The sequence below is a fragment of the Anopheles nili genome, chromosome 3 (assembly GCF_943737925.1).
Source record: "Anopheles nili chromosome 3, idAnoNiliSN_F5_01, whole genome shotgun sequence".
Lineage (NCBI taxonomy): Eukaryota > Metazoa > Arthropoda > Insecta > Diptera > Culicidae > Anopheles > Anopheles nili.
Genome location: NC_071292.1, coordinates 2492148 through 2512684, shown reverse-complemented (window position 1 = coordinate 2512684; position 20537 = coordinate 2492148). Strand labels below are relative to the sequence as shown.

Here is a 20537-nt window from a genome sequence, read left to right as displayed (position 1 = left end):
TATTTTTATTTCTTTTCCGTTACAAAAATGGTTCGTTACGATTTTACTGTCTAGGATCGCATGTATTCCATCTTCTGTTTTTTTTTCACTGACACATAATCAATTGATAAAATCCATTCGATTGCCACAATAACAATTTGTTACTATATGCGAAGTTACCTGTGTCTAACAAAATAAACTCAAAAGGACCTTTCATTAAACGGTAATACCTAGTTAATTCTTTTCCCTCACGTAATTGAATGTTTAGCATTAAGCGAGCATGTATCGGTTGAATTTTAATGTAACCACTACTGATCGAAGTCTAAAATGAAACAGACAAATAAATGTTGTGTAATATAGCTTTACTGTTCTTGGAAATCATCTTCCGCTTGTGAACAAATTAACGCCGACAGCATCAAGGCAATTGCTACATTTATTGAGTTTTACAATACAATTGCGTGGGAAAATGTTTTATCTATTATACGTAAAAAAAGAAGTATTAAACATAGTAATCAATCATGATAAATTGAAGAAAAAACATGTATATAGATATAGGCTCATTAAGCCACGCTTAGTGAATTATTCAGCTCTGTTCTGCTGCTTGCCAAATTAGACGTTCCTCGTAAAAGTCTATCACGAGCTGAGGACAGTGCACTCTGGCAACTTTTGATTTCACCAGCTGTGCCTTGTCCTTGTCCTTCCACTGGATCAGGAAAAGAAGTTCATTGTCCGCTTCTGTGGCTCCGAGTATCTTTTCTGGAATATAACCTTTCTCGAATCCATTTTGGTCATCTGCCGCGTCAATATCCGACATCTTTACATCGGACACCTCGTCGTTTGTTTTAGATTTGCTTGATTTTACTGACAAATTATCATCGCGTCCTTCGTCATCGGACCCATCGTTGTCATCCGAGTCTCCACTGGCCTTCTTTTTCTTGGAAGTGCGTTTTTTTCCAGACTCCTTCTTGCCCTCAGTACGAGCTTGCTCGAATGCTTTGATCAGTTCCGGACAGTCGAGATTCTCGCGTGGTTCCCATGAATTGCTGCTGGAATCATAGCCCTTCCACTTTAACAAATACTCCACCCTCCCTTTTCTCTCGCGTCGATCCACGACCTCCTCTACAACAAATTCTTCGTCCGTATCACTATGATTACCACTGCTACCGTTGTCATTTGTAGACTTCGTGCGTCCCATTCTTCTGCGTATATCCCATTGATATGACCATGAGCAATTTATTTGATGTAATAGATTCTAGAGAATTAGGATATATTACCTGTCAATGCCGTATATAACGTTGAGCAATCGAGTGGTAAAACAAGTCAATAGTTAAGAGAACAACAATATCTTTAAGCGGCAAATTTTTTAGCTTCACGACTTCACAGCGACGCGCTGTTTCTTCTTCTTGTTGTTCTATTTTGCTAATGTGCAATGACAGCCGAATCTGTCTAGTTTCCCGGTTTTAGCGCGCTAATCTTTGTTAATGAAGTAGGAATTTTGCACTTAGTAGTACAGCTTGTACTTCCTGTGAGAGCGATTATGCTGGCTAGTAGTTATTGTAAGAGTAAGTTAGAGGTTTAAGCACATTTACACAAAATTTTAACTGTTTTAGCTATTACAATGCTGCAAGCTTGACAAGACTGACAGATATGTCCTCTTTCCACCCAAATTTGTTTATTGCATTGGTTAGAACACTCTCAACTGGCAACACTTATGGAGATTCAAGATTCAATTGTAGTAACGGAGTAACGAAATAACCGTTAGATTAATTTATGTTTTTATTTCGTTTTTCTGTTCCAAATATGTTCACAGAAATCAGTAATTAACCGAAAAATGTAGTAATATCATCTATTAACGCTTCTACCTTTGTCGCTGATCTTGTCCATATTATTTTCGAATAATCTTAACCAAGCATGAAAACTGTAGAAACAAGTGAAAAGGAAACGCGCATGCTTATTCTTGACTGTGTATCGTTGCCTTGAATTTTTAAATAATTTCGCGTCTGATATCAATCAATTCCAACCAAAATTGTACCAAATTAAATCTACGAAGTTTCGAGTCAACAGACCAAACCTATTCACATGAAAAAGATAGGTCTCTGACCACCTCTGAACAGCTGTTCCACTGGGCAAAAAGATTTTTAAACCATAATACGAAGACAGTGCGCGAAAAAATTAAACAATACAAGAAACAAAACAACGCTTAAAGCTATGCCAAAGGCTTGTTATCGTTCTAGAGACCGTAGGAGAGTTGACTCTGCTTAAACGGCGGGCGAAGCTGGTCCACCGGGGACGCTACTGCTACCACTGGCAATTTGGTCAAAGTTGATCAGGTTCGATGAAAGGGAGGAGGATGAAGGTAGTGTCGTAGTAGTCGATACAGAGGTTCCATCCACTATAACTGATGACGACGGACTAGTAGTATTCGGCAAAGGATTTGCTGGCAACGCCGTTACAACGCTCGGTGCAACCATCGACGGAGGCGGAGGCAAGGGAATTGCAGGGCGGTCCATTGTCATGGGAAATGTACCTTGAAACGGTAATCCCCCGTGCTGTTGGTGGTGATGATGATGATGATGTCCGTGGCCGTGACTGTGGCCATGACCGTGATGAAGATGTTTTCCAGTAGTTTGGGGGAATGATTTGGGAACAGTATTCTGACGACTAGAATCGGTCGTTTTAGACAGCCTTTCGCTAAGTGCCTTAAGTGCGATTTGTCTGTAAAAAAATCAACTATCATTAGAATGATTCCCACGGTTGATTTCGCACACATCGCATTACCTCCGTCGTTCCATGTCGTGTGGATCTACTCCAGGTAATTGTACGCTAACTGATTGTAGCGATGACGAATGGGACTGCGGTGGGCTTAGCCGTTTCACTAATCCTATTCGCAAACAGCCCAGGTACACAGGATTTGCGATGATCGCAATAAACGGTTGCAGCACGTTCGGGAAGAAGCTTGCAAAACGAAAATTTTCCGCGCTGTCACCACGAGTGCCATTCGAGTGTCGCTGGTAGAATCGAAGATACACCCAGGAAACGTACAATCCAGAAGCAAACATTGCCGGGTAGGTTCCGTCGAGTAGTCCACAAGCCCATAGTATAATTGACGCAATTACAACCGTTAGTGGTACATTCCTGCAAAGATTTGTCCAGTTAATATCATACCAGAGTATAACGTAAGATTTCCCGTACATACCTGTTGGAGAATTTACCGATTGGTGTCCTGGCTATCAAATGATCTGGCATTATCTGTGTAACGGCTACGCTTATTGCTACAATAGTAAACGTAGAAGATCAAATGAGTTAACAGCACGAGATCATACCCGAAGTCGCTGTAGTCATACCTGCATTCATTCCAGCTAGCCCATAAATCCGCACGTTGAATAAAATTTCAGCATCTTTGGTTATCATTGAATAGAAAAGGTAGTAGAAACTTGTCAGAATAGCCACCCCAGTATTGGTGATGGCGAAGTAGTGTAACATTTCCATCTGGCCCCAGGACGGTTCGATTAACTTGCCACATAGACCAACCGTTACTAAATCAACCAGTACCTCCCAGAAGTGCTGCTCGATAAAGAAGTAGGTGAAAATTGTCCACAACCAGAACGTTGGTGGCATAAGGTAACCAGGGGTAACACACAGCAGCACGGATATTCGCTCAGAGAATGAAATCATGTACCCGATCAAGGTCGCTATGCAGATGAACTTGATCGACGTTGATGTGCTGCCCAGCAGAGCGGACATCTGCTGCCGGATGTAAACCGCGTTATTGCTAGCCATGGTCAGGCTATGGCGGTTACTAATGCGCTCTTTTACGCAATCCTTCTGCCTTGGTGCTTACGCAGGCTTTACTTCCTTTGCACCACAGAATGCGCCCGCGGGATCCTTACATTTATGCCGTGTCAGCAGCGACGGAGGCAACGGCAACAGTAGTAACAGCGGGCTGAAAAAATCCGATGTATCGAAATGGTTGTCATACAAACGATGCGTAGAACACACAAAACTGAAAACAGTATGCATTAATGAATACGTTATATTATTGTTCAGTCAAAATTGTTTGATAAATTCGTAGTACGTACAAGTAAGTTTTTGATCGTTTTGTTGTTTTGCTACATTGTCAAAATAGATAGAGTATCGGTGGTGTGAGTGTTCGTTTATGAGTTCTAGTTCCATATTTAAGGTTTGCAGCGTCAAGTTGAATTGTTGAATGTCAGATTCGTTATGGATATTATAGCACGTAATTGCAAAAATATTGCCCATGAAACAATTTCAAGTAACTTTCGCTTGAAATTCTGCAAAAACTTTAATATAAATTTTAAATTGAGGCAGAATACTATAGAGTGAGAGTCGGCAAGCAAAATTAAATTTTTTTTATAACCATATTTAATTTTCTACGCTAGAAATGAGCTAAACTCAGAGAACCCCAGGCACTCATGTAGAACCACTGGTGCAAGTTAATTAAGGATCTTTATTTATAATTTTACAACCACTTACAATTTGTTAACGGGCAATTTAGTTTACTTTCTTGATACTGTTTAACTTGTTTTTGATACTGTTTCAATTTCCTTTTTTTTTATTCGTTTTATGTTATTTGAATCAGACAATATTAATTTAGAATAATATTTAATTCTGTAAGTATAAACACAATTAAAACGAATGATTACACATAAATTGAAAGAAAATACTTCAAAAACTATACTTTTGCAATAAAGTAGCTAAATACGAATGCATTGCGAGTTCAAAATTCATAACATGCTTTGGGGGTAAACATGGAATTACCTACGGTTGCAGCTATTGGGCGGTGTTGTGTTATGGTGCACGACGTGGCCTGTAGCCTTATCTTATCTTAATAGCAAGGTACAATTAATGCTTGCAAAGCGCCGCTCGAATAATTACACGCTGGAGAGAAATACCTCATAACACGGTTGTTACTGCCTCAGTTGCGAAACAGCTAAGTTTATTGTAACGATACCATAGAGGCGAAGACAAAATTGGACTAAAATCTTTAACATGGCTTCAGATTTTCAGAAGAGGAAACGTTTGACCAGTACGCTGCTTTGTAAAAGCCCTCAAAATAATTAGAGATAGAGTGTGAAAGATTCTTTGATGATTATTTTATGTTTAAATGAACGACGCATGCCTTCAGCGTGGTCAATAAGAAATTCGAGTAATATTAACAAATCTTTGCTGCAATATATACCTGTTACAACCCAAGCTATGTGCGCTAAAATTCGACATTAGTTGAAGCATATATCGAATGCATTGTAAAATTTGGTCCTGTAAACCAGCAAATGATTTTTTTTTCTTAAATAATAACATTTTGGTGCCCCTACATATGACTAGCGAATTATCACCATTACATAAAATTTACATACCTGTAATTTGTGTATGCATGTATTAAAATTTGAAAGGGATCGCATCTCCTTTTTCAATGTTTCTTACTTGTATCTAGCTAATATTTTCTGTAATTTTTACGTATGGTATAACCGTATAATGTTTCACAGCACTCACGAGTTCAGCACCAAGACAACAACCTACAGAAAATCAACCGTATGAAGCGGAGATGTATCATACAATCCATCATTACCCGGGAGGCAATCAGTTCCATTGTTGTCGGTAGCAGGATCCGTTACTGACGACGTTGGTGATGTGGCGATCGGTAGGGAGCGAATTGCTTGCCCAGGGACATCGTTGGATCAGGATTTCGCACTTCGACTACTGGGACCGGGAAACACTATGTTTGTAGTCGATCGCTCAGAAACAGCATCTGCATCCGCATCGTCTTCGTCCTCTTCGTCCGGATCATCGGGAGATATCCGAATCGCTTGGTACCATTTGTTGGTCAAATCCGCCATCTGGCTCTTGCAATCATGCAGCTCCTAAAAATCAAGCAACAAACCCCAAATCAGTGCCCATTAGCTACATTTCATTTCTCGTAGCGAACGTACCTGATGGGTGAAGCGCCGCGTAAAGAAAGGCGTGAAGAATTTACGATCCCACCGAGTGAACCCTCCGATCCTTGATTGCGTAAAGCTGACTTCTTCCTCCTCAGTCAGCTCGGAAAGGTGCTCGGAATCAATAGCCTGGCCCCATTCGCGAGTTTTACTCAGCGAGAGCGCCTTCTCCTTCCGTTTGCGTCCTACACGGCCTGTGCGAGACGTTCGCTTTACCTTCTTACCTCCCTGGAGGTATTTCATCAGTGGCATCGTTGAACCGCCGAAGAAAAGCGTCGTGAACAGTACGATAATGAGCGTGGTTGTGATGACGACATGCCGTGATTCTTCTGTAGAAAACTGCATGTGCAGCGAAAGCGCGTACGAGATGGCCCCGCGTAGCCCCGAGAACCACATTATGAAAGCCATGCGGTTGGTGATCTTATGCTCGCGGAATCTGTTTACGAGCCAGGCCAGGGGGAATATGTTGCAAGCCCGTCCAATCAGACACAGCACAATCGCCCAAATTACAAACGACAGCTCGCAGCGATGCTTGAAAGAAAAGATAGCAAGCCCAAGGTAGGCGAAAACGCACGTTTCTGCAATGAAGGCCAACGTTCGCATCGTCTGCTGCATCGTAATTTGCGTGACCGTAGAGAGGTTGAAATGCGTGTAGTGTGACATTACGATTCCGCAAAACAGGATCGCCATAATGCCCGATAGATGAATCCCCTCGGCTAGCACATACGGGGCGTAGGTGAATACCAGCATCAGGCCAAACTCGAGCGACGGATGTTTCCTCAGGTCGATGTGTTTCAACAGTAGCGCACTCATGAGCGCAAACACGACGCCAATGCCGGCCGATGCGAAAAACATCATGCAGAAGGTGTTGAGCGCGGAGAAGATTGATTCACCGGTTCCGGCGTTCGTGCCTGAATCGGATACCATCGGCATCACCGTAGTTGTGAGGACAATTGAAATAGCATCGTTTAGGATGGATTCGCCAAACACCAGCATGTTTAACACGGGATCTACGTTCAGAGCGTGAAATATCGCAACTGTAGCCACGGGATCGACGGCTGAAATAAGCGATCCGAACGCGAAAGACTCAACAAAGTTTAACCGGTAAGCGACTTCCGCTAGTCCAAGGAGATAAACCCCAGAACCGATTACCAATGCCGAAATGGTCGTGCCGATAATGGCAAACACCAGTATCGAGCCGATGTTCTGGAAGAAGTTTCCCTTGTGCAAGTTGTAGCCGGACTCGAAAATGATCGGTGGAAGCAGCACGAGGAAAAACGCTGTAGGAGAGAACACTTCTTCGCGTTCCCAGTTGGCGATGTGCTTGACGGAGGAAACGTTCAAAATCAGCCCAATCAGGGCACCCAAGAACACGACGACAATACTCTCCGGTAGATACTGGAATCCTGTTTGCAGCATCATGTGGATTAGTAATATACCTAGGGCAATTACGCAAAGCACGAAAAATATTGACATCGAGCTGTAATGCTCCTGCTCCACAGCGCTCTTCTCCGGTGACATGGTAACCGAGGCGGCTGTTGTGTGGTTGGCGCTACTATTGCCGTTGATGCCCGTGACGGTTGCTGCCGTTGCAGTGGCCAGCAACGTGGATGCGCTGTTGATCACGGTGCCGTTCTTCACGTCTGTCGTCAGAACTGGAATCGGTGCAGCAGACGGTGCGGACGCTGTATCACCGGCTGGAACGGTGGAGGATGTGTTGACATGGTTCCCGGGCACTACGGTGTTTTCTGTTCCTGGTAAAACCGCGGATGGTCGAGATACGGCCACGTCAGAGGTCACAGTATAGAACGAGGTGAACAGGAACGCACAAATTACGAGAAAGTAAATTGCTGCCGACTTCATGGTGTCCTTGAGGGTTTGAGTCATAGCACAACTATACGGATCAGTTCGCGTGTAATAAATGTTCGACTCTTGTCGCAGTTTGCTGCAACTACGTATTCACTCGCGATTGGTATCGTGTTAGCAGGAGCCGATCCATTTCATCGATAACTGAATGTTTTCAGCATTGATTCGATTGACCCACCGATTGACTTGGCAGCACAACGGAATGGCACGATATTGTGATTGGTAAAGAAGGAGAGAGTGTCTAAGCGGTTGGTGGGGAACGAATGAACGAGAATGTATCCGAATGTCAAATCACAATGATAAACATTGCCATGTAATACACAGGGTGTAGCATGCTTTGAATTATTTAGATAAACTGTTTAATATAAAAAATACATCCATTATTGTTTATTATATTTTTCATTTATTTCTCAATATTGTTTAAAATTATTCTGAAAATTGTGTAATAATAATGTTTAATGCAATGAATTAATAAATATTGTGAGAAACAATAAGCATGAGACGGCCGTTTAGAACACGTTATTGTAGTAGTTTTTATTTGATCAAATATTCGACTTATAACATTCGTAAATATAACAAAAGTTTTCTTTGATTTTTAAATAAACACATTTGGTATATGTTGTGTACAAAATAGTATTCTATTCTTGTTTCAAATGTATTTATGTTCACAACGTGGCGTTTTCTGGTTCTTTGAAAAGATTTGCATTAGCACATGAATGGCACGCTCGTGGTCGCGTGTTCGAAGAACGGATCATCGCTTGGAAGTGGTTGCTGCAAGTTATTTCAAAAACGAAACACTGCTTATCAACCATCGGTCGACTCGAAAGGTATTGTAGTTAATAGGACTTCCTCGAGCGGCCGGCGCTGAGGTCAATCGTGTTTTTGAAACGATTCAAATGGGCAAAAATAACAAGTCAACTCGCAGCAGCATTTTTCCAGTGAGAATAACAACATCATACGTTAGAGGCTTGGTGGATCGTGACGGGGAAGAAAGAGCACATATTTTGAATCTTTCCCTCTGAACTCGGAAAATCCTTATCAACATCGCAACGCCGATGACTGGGAGGATTTCAAAAAAGCATTATAAAATATGCTAGCAACTGCTACCGGGACAATCAGTTGAAGCGGTAAAACCGTCGAGAGTAGTGCATCTCTAGTGCGAAGTTCCTATTCATTCGCGAACGCGGCATCTTGGCGCAGACGGTTGGTTTCTTGTGAAGTGTATTATACCAAGGATATTGTTATGTCTTTTACCTTATCAAAGAGAATTTTCGCAAAGTGTTGCTGCTTAAATGTGCCTACGATTTTGAGAAGGGACCTTTACTATATTGCCATCAAACGATCGTAGTGGATTGCCTAGTTATGATCAATGATCCTCCTAAGTACAATAGTCTTACGAGGGCACGCTGCATAGTAGTATGTTTCAAATAATTTAAAATACAATTATAGTCTGTCACGAAACCATTTTTGTACAAGCATTGCAATGTTGCGAAATTGCGACCAAATGCATTTGAATTCTAGGGGTGGTGTACTGGTACCTTATTCGTGGCATTTGACAGCACCGCAAGTCAATTTTGACAGGCGGTTCGAGCATTTGGTTAGAAGCACGTTTGTGTTCTTTCTCTTTTCCACAAAAGTTCGCGAAGCAAAGACGGGTTTTACGCGGGCTGCTCAAGATTAGGAGTATTTGCTTCCTAAAACGACTAAAAATAGCCTTTCAAGACCTTTAATATCGCCTTCTGCCATTTAAAGTTTTTGATTTTTCCGAACCCTACGGAACTTCCCGAGAGCAGCAGACTCTCGATTAGTATTGCAGCAGCAGCAGCCAGCGTTAAGGTGAAAATTCAAGAAAAGTGCACCACAACGTGTTTGTGAGCAGTGAAGAACGTGTGCCTGGTAAAAAGTGATCGAAAAGTGTTCTACAGTGCAATAGATTGTGACTAAAGCAGGAAAACCCCGCAACACAAAATGCCTCAGACGAACGGATTCGCTTCAAGCTCCTCAAACGGACACAGCGGCTACGAAATGGAGGATGGATGCTCATTCCTCTTTACATCGGAATCGGTCGGTGAGGGACATCCGGGTAAGTCGCAGACTATGGAGTTTATTAAAACGATGTTTAGCAAGCTGCCGAAAACACGATGCTGACTGCCTCCGACAACGATGCAGGGTATTTCTGTGACCGCACTACAGCGGCCTGCGATGCATGGGGATCCAAGCAGGCGAGCATGCTGGGGTGCATGTGTCGTCTGCGAATGCGCCGCCGCTGCGAAGATGGGTTCTTATTTTTAGGTTAGGATTGCGTTAGAGGGTTCGACCGCATCGCGCACGAGGCCCTTTTGCCTGTCGTGTTAGGCCGAAATTGCGTGAGACGACGAACGAGGTGTTAGCATTGTGCCTACCCTCTGCAGCGTAAACATATCTAAACAATTCCCAAAGACATAAATTACGGATGATAGTATATCAGATCCATTGGTGGAGATTTTTGTTTGGGGCACGTTTTCATGCTACGCAATGTGTTATGATCTTTTTTTGTTACGCAATTTTTCAATAGGAGAGGCATTTCTTACGACCGAACTACGATGGATGGGGATTGTTGTTTGAAATTGCATCGAGAATGATGAGTCCTGATAACAAGGCGTTCTGCGAAAACATCGTATGAGGCTTGGCTAAATGTTGGTTACCAAGGGTGGTTTGGATGTTGGTCGTTTTACATGCATTATTGATTTTTCTCGTACTGTTTCGCCAGAGCTGCCCGATAAAATCGAGCATATTAAGATGGGATTACCCATGCGTTGCATCATTCGACGATAAATTACGTCCAACAAACGCGCTTGCCTCTTATTCACTTCGAATAAAGCCGTTCTGTTTCCGGACTCGAACGCCGATCTGCAAAACACGTGGAGTGGCGATCAAATTACGCACGGCATCGCGCGATTCGGTGTGCTGGAATATACGCAGTGCGGTCTGTCTACAAACTCACACTAGAGCCATCCGGCACAAGGTTTGCGCCGGCTGTAAACGGTCCCGCGTGCGGACCGGTTCACTTTTTCGACCGTAGGTATGGTTAGCGTTTTATCAGCACCTCGCCACTAACAGCCTCAGGGACTTGGCGTCACGTACACATTGACTCCACTTGCTGTGATGGAGAGTCGGGTGAAAGCTTGGAAACATGAAGGGTTGGTGGACCAATCCCCCACTTGAATGTTGTTGCTTGCTCACAAGAACATGACCCATGGTGCGATGTATGCGTGATGGTGTGTTTCGAATTGTTTATATATTTTTTATACGTTTTTCTTCATTTTAGACGCTAATATTACTGATGTCTCATTTAATGGTGATATCATGTAGTCCGTTACTTAATTATGGCTTTTGATTCTTTTGTACTCTTCGTGCATATTTTTGAACCCAAAACAAACGTACAGAAGAAGAGAACGAACGTGGAGCGAGCGAGATAACGTGTTGTTAATATGAAATAATTCGCTACTACGTAATTACGCTTCAGATTTTATTTTCGTTTATTCCAATGAACTTACAACGATGTAAATTATTTTTGATGTATTTATTTGTCAAATATGATTTCAGACAAAATGTGCGATCAAATTAGCGATGCTATTCTTGATGCACATCTGGAACAGGATCCCAATGCCAAGGTGGCATGTGGTGAGTATTGCTGTAAATTCGTTTATCGGTTTTTTAGAGGTATCATCAAAATTCTTTCTGTTATAGAAACAATTTCTAAAACTGGCATGATTCTACTTTGTGGTGAAATCACTTCCAAGGCAGTCATCGACTATCAGCGCGTTGTACGCGAAACTGTCAAGCATATTGGCTATGATGATTCATCAAAAGGTAATTTTTCATTTGTAGATAAGTTAATGAATTTTGTACCAAACATTCCCACACGTCCTGCTACACTGTTATCTTGTCCTTGTGAAGATTAAATGAGCAAAGAAAGGATTCTCCTATCTGTTTTTGTCCATTGCACAAATTGTATTTGGATTTGGACATTTATGATAATTTACCAAGATGAATCCTCTGTGATCCTTGGTACATTGAAGAGGATTCGACGTTGAATATATCTTGATAATTATAACCATATCATATACGTAGGATTCGATTATCGTACGCTGAATTTGCTGGTAGCGATCGAACAGCAGTCGGAGAACATTGCCCAAGGAGTACACGTAGACCGTGATGAAGACAGCGTCGGTGCTGGCGATCAGGTACGAGATGTCTGCAAGGCGTGCTATGCCTTTGGTCAAAGTTTTAAAGCTTTTCGTGATCTGGGGTTTGAATCTGGGTGTTGTGCCGTTTTGCATTTAAAATAGCGCAAAGGAATATGTCGATGTTCAACGGTACACGAACCATTGATATATAGCCAAGCATGAAATTGTCTTTATTCATTTTTCACACTCATCTTATCATTAAGATTCTACAGTTTCGTTCCGCAAATTTTCCATTGTGTTCGTTTCTGTATCGCGAAGAGCAATTACGAATATACAGGAAATCGTTAGCCAGAAACTTAACAATCTCAAGTTACATTTATACCAAAACACGTTAGCTTCATCCCAACTCTGATCAGCACCAGAGACGAAACTACTGCATAATCAGTTCAATCTGATAAGAAGGAGCTCGCTGATAACATTGAATGATTAAAGAAGTCTGCTACACGGATTTGTTGGTCGTCACCTCTTCCTAGTGTCTGTTGCCTGGCGCTGAACACGTGGATGAACATGCTGTACTTTGGGGTCAAGGCCACTGAGAACAAAAACGTCACGGTACACTATGCTAGTTATGGATGAATCATAATGATTTTGACGTCAATGACCACATAAAAAATTCTAGACATTTCTCCTTAGATTTTTCATATGCTAAGGCGGTGTTGAAAAGTTTTTTCTCATTTGGATGATCCCTCCCTTTTCTTTGCGTGTAATTTCTTTTTCAGCGATGTCTTTGAATAAGTATAATTTATCTCGTCAGTGAAATGAGTTTGACATACCAGTCTTATATCAACATAATATACATGTACATTTGATCAGACATACTTGCTGATAGTAGAAAATGAAATTTAAATTAATATTTTCTCACGATGTTATCTTTCTTTGCATGTATCGATTTTTCGTCTCGTGTTTATGCGCGATCAAAATTATACTACGCATACGCATGATGGGTTTCATCGGGGCTATTCTCAATATTAATAAAATATTCCGAAATAAACCACGATTCTGTTCGATCGCCTCGTCTTCAACTGTTGGGATGTTACCGATGAATCGTCCATTCATCTAAAGGTTTCGACTATAAAACATGCAACGTGTTGCTCGCACTGGACCAACAATCACCCAACATTGCCGCCGGTGTGCATGTTAACAGGCCCGAGGAAGAAGTCGGTGCAGGTGACCAGGTTAGATTATAAAGTGTGCATCCCAGGAATCTCAGCTTTTCTGGGACACACATCGATGTGTTTAAGCTGTGTCCATTTAGTAGAGTATCATTTTGAATTTATCTGCTATTCCTGATTTATCTATCTCACTAGCTAGTAAAATTATATTGATAATACGCACGCATATAATATATTCTGTATTTGTTTCTTAAAACTTGATCTGAACATACTTGGTTTGGGTTGTAAAATTTGCATATTTCAGAACGAAACGTTTCTTATTGATACTGGTTTAATTTATCATTCAAATTATTGCAAAAATAATTCGTTGCAAATTGTCAAAAAAATTTAATTCGTTGATGTGCTTTGATTTGTTTTTGTTTGTTATTAATCAATTAATCCTTTGCTTTTTAGGCTGTTAACGCATTATTTTATTGGGTGAAAATCTAACTAAATGATCAGTATTTCGCTATTTAGACATTGTATTATTTGTTCAGAGGTACTTTGGTATAACAATATTTTTTACTAACTTTCTTTTCATATTTTACTAATATTTACTTATTTGTATTAGCTTGTTTTGTATGTGTAACAATCGGATGATTCGGAAAAGGGAGGGAGTCTGATTTGGAGGCATAATGTGTAAGGCTTGCGGAGACGACGTTATCAAATAAGTTATTTTGGCCAAAATGTTTGCCTGCGAATGGTGATGTGATTCGAGGTTTAAGAAGGTCAGCCAATAGAACGCCCTTTAACTTTTTGCTCGCCTGTCAAAACACTCCTGCCCCATTCATGATGACCCTCTCTTATTCGATCCATTGATGTAACATTGAATAAGTAACGCAGTAAATAAAAAGTGAGGGCTTGGGTCTTTAACCAGCGATAAGCAGTCTATTGCGCACGAATGTTTGAACTATTGACATATTTCCGGGAGGTTCTTTAACGTCTGAAGACGCAAACATGCTTTTTGATATACACTGATCATTGCAGAAGATTGTTTCTTGCGTACGTTAATGTTTGAGATTTCTTAATCTTGACGTCAGTGCCAATAACCTGTAGTTCTATAAATAATTATTTTAGATTCGTGTGATGTCATAAATTTGTTTTACAGAAACATCCAGATTCATAGCTTGAATATGAGCTGTAGATTATAACAAAAGATCAGAAAGTTAATGTCAATAGTTCTACTGACGTGCGAGATATACTCTCATACTGAAGAAATAATATATTTATTTCTCTCTCTATCTTTCTGTGATTGTCTAGGGGCTTATGTTTGGCTATGCTACGGATGAAACGGAGGAATGTATGCCGCTGACGGTAGTGTTGGCCCATAGATTGAATGAAAAGATCGCGGAACTGCGTCGCAGTGGAGACTTCTGGTGGGCACGTCCCGATTCTAAAACCCAGGTCACGGCTGAGTACACCTTCGAGTCTGGAGCATGCATTCCGCAGCGCGTGCACACAGTCGTCGTTTCGCTGCAACATTCGGATAAAATTGGTCTGGAGGAGTTGCGTAAGGAAATCATGGGCAAGGTTATCAAAGAGGTGATTCCAGCCAAGTACTTCGATGCGAATACGATCGTGCACATCAACCCTTGCGGATTGTTCATCATCGGTGGACCGCAGGGGGATGCTGGCCTGACTGGACGTAAGATTATCGTCGATACATACGGCGGCTGGGGTGCTCACGGTGGTGGCGCTTTCTCCGGTAAAGACTTTACGAAAGTCGATCGTTCAGCTGCATACGCCGCCCGTTGGGTCGCTAAATCGCTCGTCAAGGCAGGAATCTGTCGGCGATGCCTGGTACAGGTCGCCTACGCCATCGGTTTAGCAGAGCCGCTCTCCATCACAGTATTCGATTATGGCACGTCGAAGTATAGCCAGAAGGAGCTTCTAAAGATCGTCTCTAATAACTTCGATTTGCGCCCAGGAAAAATTGTTAAAGATCTTAAGCTTCGTACGCCATTCTACCAGCGCACTAGCACTTACGGCCACTTTGGACGACAGGGATTCCCGTGGGAGGAACCGAAGGAACTCGTTCTCGAATGATGCAGTAAGAGTGCGGTTGAGCCGCCGACTGCCGTCGATGATGCCGCATACCGCCCGAGATGCTGTATGAGCATGTCGACGAAGTCTGAGGTAGCTTCCGCAGAGCAAGAGGCGAGTGCTTCCAAAAAACCTAAATTAGATATTTAAGAGTTTTCTTCGTTGCAATCATATATTTTTCACATGATGTGCACCACATTTGGTGTTAGATAGACATTCATTTAAAGTTTCATACGGTTTATTTTGGCGAAATGATTGCAGCTCCTGTGCAACTAAGTGTGTTACTTTTTTTCTTACAAAATTAGTCATTCTCCGCTAATGGTAAGGAATTCCTCCTTTTTGGAAGTTGTATTATGGAACTATTTTTGTTTTGCTACACAAGTATACAGAATCTGAAAAGAAATCGTCGTTTGAAGACCACCATTAGAAACACATGGATTGATTAACATAATTTTGTTTGCATAAGACAATGCTGCAGCCCCTAATTAAAGCCCGTCTTTAGCTGTCACCCGCTTACGTATTTCAGTAAATTGGGAACTATTTTCGACAATTATGTCCTTCGTGAGTGGGTTAATATAAGATCCCTTGATAAAAAATGACACGGTTGTTGGTACGGTTCCGAAGCGTACGTATAAGCCGAAGATGCGATCGCACACTACGATTCAGGCTAGATGAGAACACAAAAGTTTATTGCAAAAGAAGCGCATCATGGATTGACGAAGGCAGTTTATTGTGTAAGCAAGGAGAATACACATTACATTAAAATGTAAGCAAATGATAAAATTGTATAAAAATATTGGACTTACCCCGCAGTGCTCGAGCGGAGCTAGACTGTTCAGTTGGCCACAGTAGGAAACCGTTTCAGATCACAGTGCACCGCCAGGTTATCTTCCCTGGTGGTTGCTGCCTGCTGCAAAACTTGTTGTGCGGCGTGAGAAAGATTGCAGCTCTCCTAGAGAGAGAGAGAAAGTGCCCCATGGTTACCGACATTTTATTACCTTTGCCGAATAATAGAGTGTAATCGAAGGACTTAGAGGATATAATGAAATGGTGTTACCCATGGAGCAAAAAGCACATTTGAAAACTGTATAAAGTATGGACTATGATACCAACGGGGTCCTCATGACCTGAGTGATTGCTTAATAGTTAGGTTCGAGATATAGTAGAAATGGCAGATGCATCCAATTCTTTACTTTTAAGTAAAGATCGTTCGATGTCCTTTCAGCCTTTCAGCTTCTTTTCAATGGTTATATTTGTGAGCATTTAAGAGTGAAATGGTTATCGATAGGTGTCGATATGAAATGCTAAAAGATTAGAATCAAAAAGGTGCTTGTTTCGGGAATGGTACTGGCTCAGTATAATTTTGTACACCCAGATCTATTATAAACGCTGGTTAGGAAATCTAAAGCTTTGTTTTCAAAATTTTTCTTATGACTTAAACTACAGGTGTATATCACGGAGATCACTGATATTTATATGGTCTTACGAACCGCCGCTTACAATTACAAATTGTATACACTATACGCTCAGTACATTTTGCACAAATATTTTCACTCTAGTAACTGCCGCATTTTTTTATGCAAGATGGAAAAGTGCAACACCTTGGCGTTGTTTTGTGGTTTTAGGATTTAAAATCCATAAATTTAAATTCTAAAAGTACGAAATATCATGCAATCATCAGATTGCTTGCTGCTTTATTTAGAGCTGGTATTGATAGCACTGAGAACTAAATTACACATCCACGATAACCTAAGAGTAGTAATAGGAGGAATGTAGGCAACTGTAAAGCAATTATGATCCATGGTTTTAATAGGCCTGTATGCACCAACGTGTAGCATTGCCAAACTACGAACAACCGCGTATAGGAAATAGAAACTATGAAATGGTCCATTTTTTAATATAGTTTTATCTTTCTCATCGTCTAGCACACGTTTTGTGTTGTGTTTACGAAAAGGATTTTATTTGTGGAAAAGAGAATTTTCGAAAATACTCCGGTCTGCTGAATAGTTGAAGGGTGCATCTCGGTACAGAAAAAAAAGAAGAAAAAATGGGTATAAAATAGAATAAAAACATTGTAACATCACAGTTCAGGTAGCAAGAAACTTACAAGTAATGATTGTATAGCTTTTGTTGACGTATGTTTAACTGAAAAATTGATCACGAGGCGAAGAAAAACGCGGAACATCAAATGAGTATGTTGGCAAAAGCTGCCAAATGGTCACAGTTATATGCTATTTGTAGATGCTGTGTGCAAAACTCAACACATTATAATATAGAACATAAATGCTTGAGTGGAATGGAGAGCAGTCGGACGGATTCATAATGAAGCAGCTGTTCCGGTAGAGAGGAATACGCTGCATTATAGTGAATAATGATTGATATCTCTGAAGAAATGCCATACCTTCATTAAATGAAACAAAACGATCTTAGGTACAAAATTTAAGAGCCATTTCAATTGAAAACACGACCCAGTTGAAGCAAGTAGCTTGAAGATGCGTCTCAGTGTAATACACTCCTATATTTTGCACCTTAAGTGGTGCCAGTTTGAAAATGAAGCTCTTTAAAGCAACACGCCAAAATGCAAGAAAAATAGTACCGAGGCACGCTCCGTGAGAGTATGCGGTGTCCAACAAAAAAAGTGTAAAACAAATAAGATGCAGCATAAAACAACATAAGAGTTTTACGATTTCTCCTTAACTTGTTCGGTGAGCCGAGGAAACTGGTTTACGAAAGATGACTCAAATATACTTATTCTGTCTATTTCAAGTGGTTTCGGTGCATGAATTGAAAGAATAATCAAGGGATGGCATTCGAAAGCACGGTTCCGTAAACACCTGTAGCACACATCAGGAAATGCAGAAAATTCCAGATTTTGCTAACGGGGAAATACGTGGCCAAGTGCACATCACGCACATACGTATGCCTTCTTTGGTCGATCGTCGTTGCTCTCCACGCAAGAGTTACACTAGTGATTGATAACCAAGTTCAAGTTCAAATGCAGCATTTTCCTGTTTGGCCACCTTGCCCTTGAAGGGTAGCTGAGGTGCATGTTACACGCGTTCGACCGCTACGATGCTGTCTTCACTGCCAGTCCGCAAAAATGCAGTGTTGGTTGGATGCATGGAGAAGCATTTTGTTATGATTGCAGGGTGTGCAATATAACATAGCAGACGCGCGCATCTCCAGCATAAATCCTACCATTCTTCCCAACGAGAGCAGCAGAGTTCAACTCGCTTAATCCCCTGTCTACTTTGCGGTACTTAAAAAAAGAAGCAAGCAACCACAACACCAGCTTAGATGCCCAGATTAACCAACGTGCGAGAACAACGTGTGAATCTGTTTACCGCAACAATAGAAGGGTCGCCCCGGTATTATGTTGCATGACGATAAGATCAGTCGCTGGATTTGATTAGCATGTGCATCTCATGTGCCCAAGCCAGACCCTACGGTGGTCCCATGAGAAACGACTGAATACGTCCGCGTTAGAGGTGCTAGACTGAAATTTTGCGTTAATCATTACCATCGTCTTCGTGATTCGGTGCTCGCCCCTCCCCCCCCCCCCCTCCAGTTGAGAAGTTCAGTGCCCCAGAGCGCTCTTTATCGTAATCATCGCATCATGGCTTTGCGAAGGTTCTGTTACGGCGGGTTCTGCCTGGGGGTAGCGCTGGTTGGTGAGTAATTTGAAGCATCTGTTACAAAATAGGTGCCATTACTGGGGTTGGGTTGTTTGTAGCGATCGATTTGCTGATTCAACTGGCGAATCATTGAGATTGGAGAGTGTTATCCGTCGAAACAATCGCCGCTGAACCGGGTTAGTTTACAATAATTGCATGAAAAGGTTTCGGTTATGCGGTTGCAATCATTTTGGAAACATAAAAATCCAAGGAATAAACACGCAACTATACAGATATTTAAAAAACAAGGTACGATCCTCGAGGATTCCATCGTCTACCTTCTATGGCAATTAAATATTTAAATTCATTTCTTTCGTATGCCGTAAAATGTTTAACAGTGGGCATTTTTTGCAAACCTTAAAACCTGGTCAAATTAAAAATGAAAACTAATCATCGATGCCTACACACACGCACTCGCTGACCGTTGCCCGTTAAGCTGTTAGCATTATGGCTAAAGAGAAAGCCTTTATTTCGTTTTATAAATTGGCTTATTAGAATCCGAATGTAGCGAATAAGATATTATCAATAATGCAGCACGGAGTTTCTCTGATCATTTCGGCACGTTGTAAATTATTCCCAGTGAAAGCTCGTTGGCAGTGAGAGAGGAATGTATGGACTTATTCAAGGTGAAAATGTTTTATCGTCCTTGTTCATGGTGCAATTCGTTTATGCAAAGTTTTTCGATGTGCGGATAGTTTCTCGTCCAATGCCGATAACTTCTTTCCTCCCAATCAGTTTTAATGGTTTTCCGAGAATTTTCCATCTCAATACCGAATTATCCAACACAACCCACCGAAATGAGAAGCTGCTTCACTCCACTCCGGCAGATCTAAAGTCCGGCTCTGGCTCCGGAAAAGCGGAATTGCATGGTACTCCACTGGCTACGATTGGCCGTTTTCACTCTCACGTTTCCGTGGGTAAATAAACGTCGGTGCGATCCCGACCACTAAGCTGCCACTTTCCACGGTGAGGTGGCGATAGGAAATTGATGGCGTTTTTTTTGTTCATGCCTACCGTTACCGGAAAACTAACGGATAAGCCGGTGCAAAGATAATGAAAGGAGTTCGAAGCCTAGGCCGTGCTTTTCGTAGAATCCGAGCGTCCGAGCATGATTAGCATGGCGAGCATGGCGATGAGTTGCGTGAACTAATGAGGCTTTAGCTTTGCTTCCCTTGCCCTGCCGGTGCGCTAATTACGAGCATCCTCCAATGACTGGACAAACGACTAAAGGCGCAGGCGGCCACGATCGAGCTAGCGAGCGGTGTTGAAAGTGCAGATAAACGAATCTCCTCCTTCTCGGGGTGATCGCGAGGTCGCCTCCCATCGATGGAAGCGAAATCCAGCCAAACTGAACAGTTATCGACCGGATCTCATCGATCGACGGAACGGCACGGATTGGGGCGGTAATCGGAACCGGTGACAGCGGTGTGTTGAAGCACGTTTTTCAATTTCCAGCGGATCAGAGCTCGGTCGGGATACGTTGATTACATTTATCCATCAGCATATGCACGACCGATCACGGCTCACGCTCCTAACCCACCGATCATTCGAAGATTCCTTTTTATGCCCCCTGCGCCCTGGGGTAGGGCATATTTACGTTGTGGCCTGTGTTTTCGTTGCTTTTTCACCTCGCTCACTGGT

General features: G+C 41.8%; 4 protein-coding genes across 7 annotated transcripts; 1 reads left to right on the top strand and 3 right to left on the bottom strand.

Annotated features, from left to right (window-relative positions):
• LOC128725682 (chromobox protein homolog 3-like) lies at positions 1 to 1375 on the bottom strand. 2 transcript variants are annotated; one of them, XM_053819444.1, is made up of 2 exons: positions 1254 to 1375; positions 1 to 1178 (listed from the first exon to the last, which is right to left on the bottom strand). In XM_053819444.1, exon 2 carries the CDS (start codon positions 1172 to 1174, stop codon positions 563 to 565), a length of 612 nt encoding a protein of 203 aa, XP_053675419.1. In that variant the 5' UTR covers positions 1175 to 1178; positions 1254 to 1375; the 3' UTR covers positions 1 to 562. The 2 variants fall into 2 exon arrangements, with proteins under 2 accessions (XP_053675419.1, XP_053675420.1); XM_053819445.1 differs by having other exon boundaries at positions 1 to 1175; positions 1254 to 1352.
• Positions 1376 to 1853: 478 nt separating this feature from the next.
• LOC128725681 (transmembrane protein 115) lies at positions 1854 to 3803 on the bottom strand. Its single transcript, XM_053819443.1, has 4 exons — positions 3324 to 3803; positions 3176 to 3251; positions 2758 to 3114; positions 1854 to 2694 (listed from the first exon to the last, which is right to left on the bottom strand). The coding sequence occupies exons 1-4, from the start codon at positions 3757 to 3759 to the stop codon at positions 2238 to 2240; spliced, it is 1326 nt and encodes a 441-aa protein (XP_053675418.1). The 5' UTR covers positions 3760 to 3803; the 3' UTR covers positions 1854 to 2237.
• A 915-nt stretch (positions 3804 to 4718) lies between these two features.
• On the bottom strand, positions 4719 to 8009 carry LOC128722937 (sodium/hydrogen exchanger 8). The gene is made up of 2 exons (XM_053816630.1): positions 5928 to 8009; positions 4719 to 5858 (listed from the first exon to the last, which is right to left on the bottom strand). Exons 1-2 carry the CDS (start codon positions 7818 to 7820, stop codon positions 5676 to 5678), a joined length of 2076 nt encoding a protein of 691 aa, XP_053672605.1. The 5' UTR covers positions 7821 to 8009; the 3' UTR covers positions 4719 to 5675.
• A 917-nt stretch (positions 8010 to 8926) lies between these two features.
• Positions 8927 to 17978, top strand: LOC128727408 (S-adenosylmethionine synthase). 3 transcript variants are annotated; one of them, XM_053821317.1, is made up of 6 exons: positions 8927 to 9002; positions 9552 to 9882; positions 11385 to 11462; positions 11529 to 11651; positions 13091 to 13203; positions 14440 to 17978. In XM_053821317.1, exons 2-6 carry the CDS (start codon positions 9768 to 9770, stop codon positions 15223 to 15225), a joined length of 1215 nt encoding a protein of 404 aa, XP_053677292.1. In that variant the 5' UTR covers positions 8927 to 9002; positions 9552 to 9767; the 3' UTR covers positions 15226 to 17978. The 3 variants fall into 3 exon arrangements, with proteins under 3 accessions (XP_053677292.1, XP_053677293.1, XP_053677294.1); XM_053821318.1 differs by lacking the exon at positions 13091 to 13203 and adding an exon at positions 11913 to 12025; XM_053821319.1 differs by lacking the exon at positions 8927 to 9002 and having other exon boundaries at positions 9447 to 9882.
• The last annotated feature ends 2559 nt before the right edge of the window (positions 17979 to 20537 follow it).